The 10,880-nt window shown below is 31.9% G+C and overlaps 1 protein-coding gene across 1 annotated transcript; it reads left to right on the top strand.

Moving 5' to 3' along the window:
• Window positions 1-6,091: 6,091 nt before the first annotated feature.
• On the top strand, window positions 6,092-9,404 carry LOC105136217 (H/ACA ribonucleoprotein complex non-core subunit NAF1). Its single transcript, XM_011041463.1, has 3 exons — window positions 6,092-7,144; window positions 7,891-7,968; window positions 8,157-9,404. The coding sequence occupies exons 1-3, from the start codon at window positions 6,266-6,268 to the stop codon at window positions 9,264-9,266; spliced, it is 2,067 nt and encodes a 688-aa protein (XP_011039765.1). The 5' UTR covers window positions 6,092-6,265; the 3' UTR covers window positions 9,267-9,404.
• Window positions 9,405-10,880: the final 1,476 nt, after the last annotated feature.

Raw genomic sequence — 10,880 nt, forward strand, 5'->3', positions numbered from 1 at the left:
TAAGATTGTTTTGACTATTCACCAACTCAAGGTTTTTATATAAAAAAACTACATATTTATCAAAAACTATCTTAATTTAATAGTTTAAATGATTAGGTAAAATTTTATAATATAATTTATATTATTTTATAATATATTCTATAAATAAAATTTTCTTAAACTTTAAACTTTCATAAATTTATACTATTTTATATTTAATTTTTATCAAATATATAAAAATAATAAAATTTAAACTCATAATCATTTGGTCATAAAATTCTAATATCATATTAAAAAACTATTTCAATTCAATAATTTAAACTATTAGATGAGATCTCAATATATAATTTATATTATTATTTAATATTATTAAAATAAATAATATTATAAGAGATATTTGATTCATCAAAAATATAATTATTTAAATGTTTTTATTTGAGAAAATTTTATTGATTTATCCAAAATGATAATAACCCTTTTTTAATGTTATATTCCTATTTGTAAGCTATATTGAACCATAAATAATATAAAATAGACTTTCAAAATTATCCCCAGCTAAACTATGTTGGATATACTGTTGTTTTTTTCATTTTTAATGTTAAGAATCTAAAATTATTTAAAAATCAATATAATATTTTTTCAAGCTAATCAAACATCCCTATGTATTATATAAAGTAATATCATTTGAATTGTACCGCATGGATTTTCTGAGAGCACTTGGATTTGCACCCACGTTCGAACTGGCCAGATTTACAAATTCTCCGAACCCAGCCGAAAAATGGACAGAAACCTCATAATAGCCACCCACATTCCCTCTGGTCAACAAAGGCTACCAGACTGGCCTCCATGCTTGCTGGCCTTAACAATGACATTGTTGTTTCCAGTCTATGGCTCCCTTGCGTGCACGGTTCAGATCCTACCTCCATCACCGTCCTTGTAGTTGCAAACCCGACCGTATTTACATGTGGAACTAACCCAGAAAAGAACTCCTTCAACGAGAAAGGCAGTAGATCGGCCACCACCTCCATTAATGGATGGCTAAACAACGAACGACTCTTCCCCCTCATAAATTTGTAATCAATCACTTTTTTAATGTTTAGCCCTGGATTTGTTGTTTGTATTATATACTCGTTTACAGTCGAAATAAATGCTGCTAAAAAGAATTTTTTTTTATAAATATAACAGCAAGATTAAACCCAGCCTTGACTCACATACTCGACCAGAGCATGTAGGCAATTTAAGCAATAATTCAAGACCCTCACTTAACAAAAATATCTTAAAAATAAGTAAAATATACTTGTTAATCATGTTTTATAAAATAAAAATTAATCTCATTTAACAGAAATTTCTAAATACGAAACTAAAATTATTCAAGGAGACACTTGTTAGGCATATATAAAGAATTAAAAAAATATTTCTAAAATATTTTAAGATACCTCATTTATAATTTTTCCCAAAACTTCTATTAAGCCAGTTTTGTTGCATAATTGACCCAATTAAAGGCTAAGGTGACAGGTTGGATGGGTTAATGCTAATTAAATTATAAATTGTCATTATTTCTAAATTTTTCTTAAGAAAATGAAAAAGATGTTTAAAAAAACCCAGTTAAAATAAGTTTTTAACTTAATCATGAATCAATTTATTAAGTTAGACTAAATTAATTCTCATCTAATTTAATTTAAAATATAATCTAGAAATCAGGTTAATAAATCATTGAGTTGGCAAATCAAACTAAGAGTGTATTTATGTTAGTTTTTGTGCATATTTTTAGTGATGAGGCATCACTGAAAATTAAAAAAGCAATAGCAGAGGCATGAAAATAATAAATGCAAGGCCTAATTATACCTGTGTTTTGTGTTTTCCAAGGTAATACCCTATAATAAATGCAAACTCAACCGATAGCATAAACCAAGTTTAATTACACTGTATATTAAAAGGGGGTAGACTATTACTAATAATAAAAAAAATAATTGTTAATGGCTTCAATTTTATTATTCAAAAGCAGATTCGAAAATTCTTACAAAACAAATATCAAATGTCTGTGTATCTAACGGTCAAAGACCAATGAAGTTGCTCGATCTTTAACACCGCTCATGCAGATATAAATGCACTTGTCTGTCTATTTGATATTTCTGTGCTTGCCATACCACATCGCCCTCTCAAGTCCCAAAATCAAAAAACACTGAAGCGCAAGAATAACAAGACTAGAACACCATGGTTTGCTTTTGTTTTCTTGTTGATCAGACCCGGAAGGTGAGAAGAAGCAAGCCGGCAGCCGGAATTTGTTCAAGGTGTGGTGGTGGAGCAAGTGTAGCTGATATGAAAACTTGTACAAGATTTTGCTATGTGCCATTTTACTGGAAATCTTGGAGAGCTATCATGTGTACTTTCTGTGGAGCTGTACTCAAATCTTACCACTGAATTATTTTGTTTTAGAGGACTTCTGGCATGGTATTTCTTTCCCACTTAGTTTATAGAATTTTAATTAAGTTCTGTATGCTTTGGAGCTAATTATAAAAAACATGCTTAATTTTACCCCTAATTTCTCGTGGCTTGTTATAGAATTTTTTCCCTCTCCTGTTTGTACCATTTAAGTGAAATTTGCTTGAGGAAATCGTAGAAAACAGCATTGTTCTTTAAAAAAGGAAAAAAAAAAAGTTACAGAGAGCTCCTTCCCAAGAAGGAGATGTGCAATTTTTTTCTTGTTTGCACCAAAAAAATATAGGACAATAGTTTGGTCTGCAGTTTGTGCAGGATTTGTAATAAATTTACAGGTGGGAAGCTTTTAGTAGGAGGATGGAGATGGTTGAACAGTGAACAGTGATGCCTCATCAAGTGGAAAGGACATGGAAGGTGCAGTGTGGGTGATGCCGATAGCTATATGCATGTATGGCGTCTGTTTTCAGAAATAAATGAAGTGATTGAACCTTCCATTGACCTAAAACACGGCAGCAATTATACAACAATTAATTTTCTGTTTTCAAAGTTTAGGCTGCTCCAATCTTCTCCCAATTTCTTCATAATATTGAACTTAGTTTTCGTTGATGATCTAATTAAGGAAAAGTAAAGTGTTAACATCTCATAATATACATATGATCATGAAATAGCAGGAGGATGAAGATTAAGAGAATATCCCTTTTTTTTTGTTACTGAGGGATTCAAAAAAAATCCCAGACTATAATAATGCCATGGAATTGTCTCCTCACACTAGCTTATATCTTAAATTCTCAAGGAGCAGGACATTTTTCACAATCGGGCATTTTTCTTCTATAATTGTGAAATTATTCAATGGTCTTGATGCAATTGCAGTAATTGATGAAAATAATAATAATAATAATATATTTTGAATCAATTTGGACCATTATCAATCTTCTTCACATGCCTATTTATGTTTAATTAGGCCAGGGACATGCCTTTCATTCAATTCCCCTCGAAGAGAAATGATGCATATACAGCTGTGCCTGCAAAGGTGTTGAATGATTTGTCACTATTCATGTGAAATTAATGCCAGAAAGAAATTAAAGGGCATCGCTGTTAGTGTTTTTTTGTTTGTTTTCCAGTTTCAGCTCAGTAAAATCATGAGAAAGGACGTAATAAATGTTAGACTTGATGAGATTGCCAGTAGAATTCGAACATATTTATTTGAAGTGAGGTAGTATTTAGTTGATAAGTCCCGATCATAATAAATAAATTTCGTAGAGGGTTGAAAGTTGTCTCCCTTTTCTCTCCTTCCATGCATGCTCAAGGATCAAGAATCGTTCATATTAAAATAATTTAAATAGTGATTAAATGTTAATAATTTAGTATTTAAAAATTTATTTTTTTATGAATTCAAGTTTAAGTTATTGATTGTTTATATAATAATATTTACTAAAAATTTATATAATCATTAATTTCAAAACTCATAAAATTAATTATGATATATAAAAATTAATTTAAATATTTATATTAATCCAAAAAAACAATTATTTATATTAAATACATGGCATTAACATAACAAGTTAGTTATTAGCTTGAGAGCTGACGACACTTCTAAACTTTTTCATGTTAAAATCAATATATTTTCATGTTAATAATGACTCAGAAACTGATCCAAAAACCTAATATCGGTTACAGTATATCCATGTAGGCTGTAGCATGCAAATCTCCGATTGTTTTTGCCTGCAAAATGTGTACATATTAATGATATAAATAATATTTGTAGAAACTTATTGGATATAAATAAGAATACTGATGAAAAAAAATACTATCTGTAAATTACAATTGTAATAACTGGTAAAATAGAAATTATTAATAATATATTTTCTAACTATATTTTTTTTTGTTATTCTAATGATAAGTGTATTTTGATGAAATCAAGTTTTAGACATGGACCAAATATTTTATTGGTGTTTTTCTATTTTCTGGTGGTGATGCTTTATAAACAAAAACCAAGTTCAAAAGCATTATTTTTTACGCTATTCAACTTTTTTTATTTTTCAAAAAGCAATACCATAAGCAAAACCTCTAATAATCTATTATTTTTCTCCAATATTTAAATTAAAGAAAATAAAAAAACAAAACAGCGTAGCCGTAGTATTTGAGAATGTTGAAATTATTTTTTTTAATTTAAAAAAATTATTTAAAATTAATTTATTCTTTAAGTACCTATATTTTTTATAACTATTTCCCAGCAAACAATTCATTCAAATGAAAGTAAACTTCATGTACAGTAGGTTTGCAAAACGGTGATCTATCATAAATTCTGCAGCTCTTAGTCACGTTGTTGCGTGTAAAATAAATAAAAACAAATATGTTAAGAAATACCAATTAAATAAATATACATCGCCCATGCAATCTGCGTTGACTTTTGTTCTCAAATGCTTACAGTTTTTATTTTATTTTTGTAAAACCACTGAATTTTGTGGATTACCATCTAGCACACATAACCATTCAATGAGAGTTGACTAAAAAATATTCATAATGCGAATGCACAAATATGAATACAATTTTCCATCTAACTTGTCAAATGAAAAATCCACAATGAATTTTTTTAAAAAAAAATAAATAATAATGATAAAGAAATGTAAAGGTTTTTTTTATCAAATTTTCTTTAATAAATTATACCAATAATTTATAAGTTAATAATTTTTTTTATTAACATGATGTCTATACAAATAATGACTTTAAAGTTTATTAAAATCAAATTAGTGATTTCTAGAAAATAAATTTAAAATTTAACTAGTTAAGCTACATTCTTTAAGGTTTATAAGTTATAAATTTAAAATTTAACTAGTTGAGTTATAATTTTTAAGGTTTATAAATTAATGATAAATAACCCAAAATAATTGAATTAATGTTAAAAACACATTTCTTTCCTTTCTTGAATTTTAGATTTTGAACACTAAGGATTGTATTCTTTAAATTATTATTATTATTTAAATGCATTAGAGTGCTTTCTTAGAATCATCCAAGAGATAAGATTTAATTTTAGTTGACATGCAAACTAATTCGAGAATACCCCATCTAACAATAATAATTTAATTTTTTTTAAAAAGGATTAATTTGTTAGGTAAATTACAATAAGTGATTTTATATGATTTTTTAATTTATTATTTAAGTAAAAAGTTTTTCAGACTTAAAACTTTTACATGTTTATTGCTATTTTATAATTAATTTAATTTATTAATTTCATTATAAAGAATAAGATAATAAAATTTAAACTATGTATTTCTTGTTATATTTTAATTATTGGAGTAATTTGGATACCAATGAAACATTGAATTGTATTAATTTTATACTAGTATAATACAATTGTTATTTCTTGTTATTTTTATTTTTCAAAACAAATCTTAAAACAAGATCATTTTGAATTAATTTAAGTTAACCTAAGCTAATATACTAAATTAATGTGGCTAACTCATCCCCTAGACTAAAAATCTTGCTAGGCTAAATAATTTTTATTTAACCTATCAAGAAAATTCTAAAAAAGAAGGGATGAAAGGTAGGAGCCAAAATATCTTTCACACGATTCAAAATGCTGGCCCAGGAGGAGCCCAACCCACAGAAATAAGAAACCTTATCTCAAGGATAAAAAGCCCACGAAAAACCAAAACCCCAGTACCTTCCCATCTAGGGTTTAAGAGGCAAACCCTTGTTCCAAACAGAACAGAAACCTTAACTCACATACAGAAGGGGAAAGAAAAAAAAACAAACTTTATATAGTAGCGATAAAATTGTCTCTGTTTTTTAGTTATGAAATTTCATTGCAACATAGACTCTCCTCTCCCAAAATCCAAACTTAAAAATGGTGGGGTTTGTATTTGAGCCCTCAACTACTGAAGAAGAGAACAACCAAGTTTCAAAAGCTAGAAACTCTAAAGACCCAATTCAACCTTTTGATCAAAAGCTCACAAATTTCGCTGATTATTTTCTTGATTTTGATTCCATAGAGGAGTTTTTTGGGGACCCAGAAGGGGTTAGTTTGGATTTTGAGAAGAGAATGCAGGTGGAGGATAAACGGTTTGTTGTTAAAGATTTAACTGTTGATGGGTCTGATTTAGTTTTTGAAGAGAAGAAGGGAATTGTTGATGGGTCTGATTTGGAAGGTTTAATGAAGGTGAAGGGAGAAAGAGTGGAGCTTGAAAGAGGAGGGAGTTTGGAGTGTTCTATTGAGGAAGAGATGGGAAGGGTTAGTTTGGTTGCCGTGTCGAGTTTAGTTGTTGCTGATGGGGGTGGAAAAGTGGTGGGTGAAGACGCAGAGATAGATAATGGTGGTTTGATAAATGGGTCGGGTTCGGATATTGGTAATGGTATTGTTGTGAATGGAAAAGTGGTGAATGATGAGGACGAGAGAGAAAGTGAAAGTAGTGAGTCTGAGTCAGAGAGTGAAAGTATTGAGTCTTCTAGTAGTAGTGATGATGATGGTGAAGAGGACAGTGAGGAAGAGAAGCAGGAGGAGAGGGAAGTTAGGGAGGTAGTAAATAAAGAGTTAGATGATTTGGGTGACATGGAAGAAGGTGAGATAAGGAATGTTAATGGAGAGGAAATGGTTGGTAGGGATGATACTGATGTTGAAGTGTTTGAGGAGGAGGATGGAGACAAGATGGTTGAGTGGAGTGATTTTGATGAAGATGAGGATGCTGTTAATGAAGGATACCCTATTAGGTCGAAGAACGAACTCAAGGTAAATTGTTTCTGCTTTGATGCTATTCTATGTGAGTTGTTTTTTGCTTATTGTCCGAGGCTTTGGAATTGTTAAATCTTGCATCTCAAGTGTTATTGATAGTGTTAGTGTGATTTATGAAGTTAAATATAGAAATGCAAGATATTCATACACACGGTTTTTTTCCTGTTAAATAAATGTGAGGGTTTTTTATCATGTTCTATGATTCGGTCTGTCAATGTGCTATTTCTTATCTTTCCAGAAGATGAAGGTCAAACAGCTTAATATGAATACTGTTAGAAAACAAAATTGCGGTTATAGTTACTGGAGCATGGCCCAATTTGCATCTGTTGAATACGATGAAGAGCTAACTGAGGCAGAATTGTCAATAAATCCTATGCAAATTATTTTCGCTAGCTGTGAGAAACTAAATAAATTGCAAATAAATTTTTCCTTCTCTATTTAATTTTCACTGATTTTTATGATTTTACATTAACAGGTTTATTGCTTTGATGATGATAATTCATTTTAGTGGTTATTGCTAGTTTAAACATAGGATTTTTTTGTCTTGGCTCCTCTGTTTGTGATTTTCTATGGACCAATACTGTAATGTTCATTGATGACAAGTACGCATAGCATGACTTCTCCTTTACATTCCTAACTAAAGTGGCAGATTGAAATTTGATCCAATGGCTTACTATTCAAGCATTTTCATGTTTTCTTTTTATGTCATATTGCTTATCAGATAAACTGTATCAAATCTGCAGTTTCTCCCTCCAGTTCCTCCAGTGGTTGCTTCCTTGGAACCACATCATCAGATGCAGGCTGTTGGAGCTGTTTTGTCGGTAAGTCCATAGAAGCGAAGTGCATAGTTTTTTTTTTAAAAAAAAGAAAATAAAAATATAGGCTTTAAATTTAACGCAAGTCTATCTAAATCACAACTATTTTTGCTTTTCCTATTAATTTAAGCTCATGGATTGACTTTAGATTGGTGATAGCTGTTCCAGTAAATCCTGTGTTCTTGATTTTTCAGGCTATAGGTTCCCAGGTTATAGTAGAAGGGGTGGAAAAGCACAACCCTTTGAATGAGGGTTCTATCCTTTGGATAACTGAAAAGAGATCCCCATTGGGGTTGATAGATGAGATTTTTGGACCTGTCAAGAACCCATACTATGTGGTGAGATACAATTCAGAGAGTGAAGTCCCTGGAGGGATCCACAATGGTACTGTGATATCTTTTGTTCCTGAGTTTGCCAATCATGTGCTCAATGACAAGAATCTTTACAAGAAAGGGTATGATGCATCTGGTGAATACGATGAAGAGCTAACTAAGGAGGCAGAATTTTCAGATGATGAGGAAGAGGCAGAGTACAAGAGGATGTTAAAAATGTCCAAGAGGGGAATAGATTGTGAGACGGTTGGAAAAAAGAAAAACAACAGAAGGAAGGTGAAAAATAGGGGGGGTGGTTGGAAGAGCAATAAACCTTCAGGGGAGCAAATACCTACTGGTGTAGATCAGCTATCACCCCATCAAAATTTGTTCAATTTGATCAATGAATCTTCTGTTGGAACATCATTTGCTCCAGGGCCACAGACAACTGGTGTTTTTACTCCAAATGGTGTATGGGTGAATGAGGGGCCTCCTCATCAGCCAGTGACTTTAGCAATTCCAGGTGGATTTCCAGCTAATAATATGCCTTGGGCTGCAAGGAGTCAACTTCAGCATCCCTATCATATACCTAAGGCAATTGGCATGCCAATTCAGCCACAGTTCAATCCTTGTCAGGGACCACTTCCTAATGCTTTCTTCCCAGGCGGACATCCAAATTTCTTTGCTGGACCTACATATCCTCCATCATGGCCTGCGGTTGGAGGGCAAAACTACTTTAACCAAGCTGCATTTGGAACAGGATTTCAGGTTCAACCTAATCCCCAAGCTATGAATACAATAGAACAAGGAATGATGTCCAGAGGACTGCCTTTAGAACAGAACTGCAGTTTTCAATCACCAGCCATCCCTCCTGGCAACATAAAAGCTCCTCAGCAATTCAACATGGGAGCCTCTTCCAGCCATGGAAGGAAACCTTATCGAAGAGGGGGTGGTCGTTTTTCAGGTGGAAGAGGCAGGCAGCCATCAAACTAATTTTTGTCTATAACGAGCTGTAACTTAAAATAGGCTTTGACTGAGTGGACCAGCAATGTTCTGCAGACCTGCCTACTTTTTGTAAATTATCTCACATTGATGTCTGTGTTAAAGAAAATGTTTGCTACATTGCTTTTCTGGTGCTGGATTTACCTCATTTACAGTTAGTGCTGCGATACTTCTCTCGCTTTTTTTTTTAATCCTTTTTCTAGTTCTTTATTGTAGTGCTCTTTAAGAATTGTCTAGCAAGGTGGGGTGGTTGGTAATGGTTCGTCATTGTTGCAATTTGTACGTTCATGGTGGTTGCGAGAGCCTAAGGGATCCTTCGCAGCAAATTCTGGCTGTAAGGACTGTCTTGTATTCTTAATACCTTAAAATTTTCTGTGCAAGCTAGGTTCTGCTTCAAAATTTGTCGTCTTCTTTGCAGGTATTGATTGTGAGAGTCAATCCAAATTCCATGCCCCACTTATTTGATCGGCTTCCTCTCTGTTTTGCTAGCTAACCATTCAGCTCCCACCCCCTCCTCCTTTACTTCTATGTGCTTGTGCAAGCTCATGGCAATTCACAGGTGCTGAAGTCTGACCAGCCTGATGGCTGACAAATCACCTATTATCTGTCTTTGTATTTTGCTAGATGAGGGTGCTCATAAACCATAACCAGTGATTTGATTTTCACATTACTAAACGATATACAGAAATGAGCAAGCATAGGGAATTTTGTTTCCATTAAGATCATGCTGTTAAATATAGTGACGGAACATTTCATAAAGCCCGTTGCTTTGGGCTTTACGTTTTTTATTTTAGTGGCCTAAAAGCATCACCGACATGTTTTTCAATTTCCTTATCAATTCACTTCTAATTTCCTTCCAAATCTAATCAAATTTGGAGAAATTATCACCATCAAAGCAATCGAATGGTACCAAGAACTTTTGGCACTTCTATGACTAGTTGACTTCACAACTACACTCGCTCACCTTACTCAGCAAAATCCTAGAATAGTGTTCTATTCTTTAGTCCTTGAGTTTTTGACACAATTATAATGTAGTCTTTGCTGTTTCCTATAGCTTTGTACCTTAGGTTTTCTTGCCAGGTTTTCAGCAAAGACATATCTTACTCTTTTTCATAATTTTATCGTTGAGTGTTTTAAAACAGTAAAAACATGTTTTTATGTAACTTAACTTCTTAAAATTCACTTTAAAATTGTTTGACTTTGATATTGAGACACTAACGCAACAAGGGACTAACTTATAAGTTATCAAACATGAAATACCAAGTTATATCTATATCCAAAATTAGGTACCAAATGAGTATTTATTTTAGTGTTACAACCTCGTTTTAAATTATTTTTCTTTTTTATAATTTTGATATGATACTAAAAATAAAAATTAAAAATATATAAAAAACACCTTTCTTGGTAATACTAAACACACTAATTCCGAAAGTATGCATCAATACGATATACGCCCACCATTAATTCAATTTCACCATTTTAATTTTTATACCACCCCAGCTCAGCCATCTCAACTTTCAACTCTGTTGTCAACCAATTTTTCCAGTGGCCGCTTGATGATGGAATAGGAACAGAGGAAAAAGACAGTACCAGGAGATATAAGGA

Source organism: Populus euphratica, unplaced genomic scaffold (assembly GCF_000495115.2).
Source record: "Populus euphratica unplaced genomic scaffold, PopEup_1.0 scaffold52.1, whole genome shotgun sequence".
Classification (NCBI taxonomy): domain Eukaryota; kingdom Viridiplantae; phylum Streptophyta; class Magnoliopsida; order Malpighiales; family Salicaceae; genus Populus; species Populus euphratica.

Excerpts from the sequence above, each read along its gene's own strand:
- LOC105136217 (XM_011041463.1), top strand. The coding sequence starts at position 6,266 with ATGGTGGGGTTTGTATTTGAGCCCTCAACTACTGAAGAAGAGAACAAC. Across the intron at positions 7,145-7,890 it reads GGTCGAAGAACGAACTCAAG|TTTCTCCCTCCAGTTCCTCC; the intron begins GTAAATTGTTTC and ends TCAAATCTGCAG. Across the intron at positions 7,969-8,156 it reads CTGTTGGAGCTGTTTTGTCG|GCTATAGGTTCCCAGGTTAT; the intron begins GTAAGTCCATAG and ends TTGATTTTTCAG.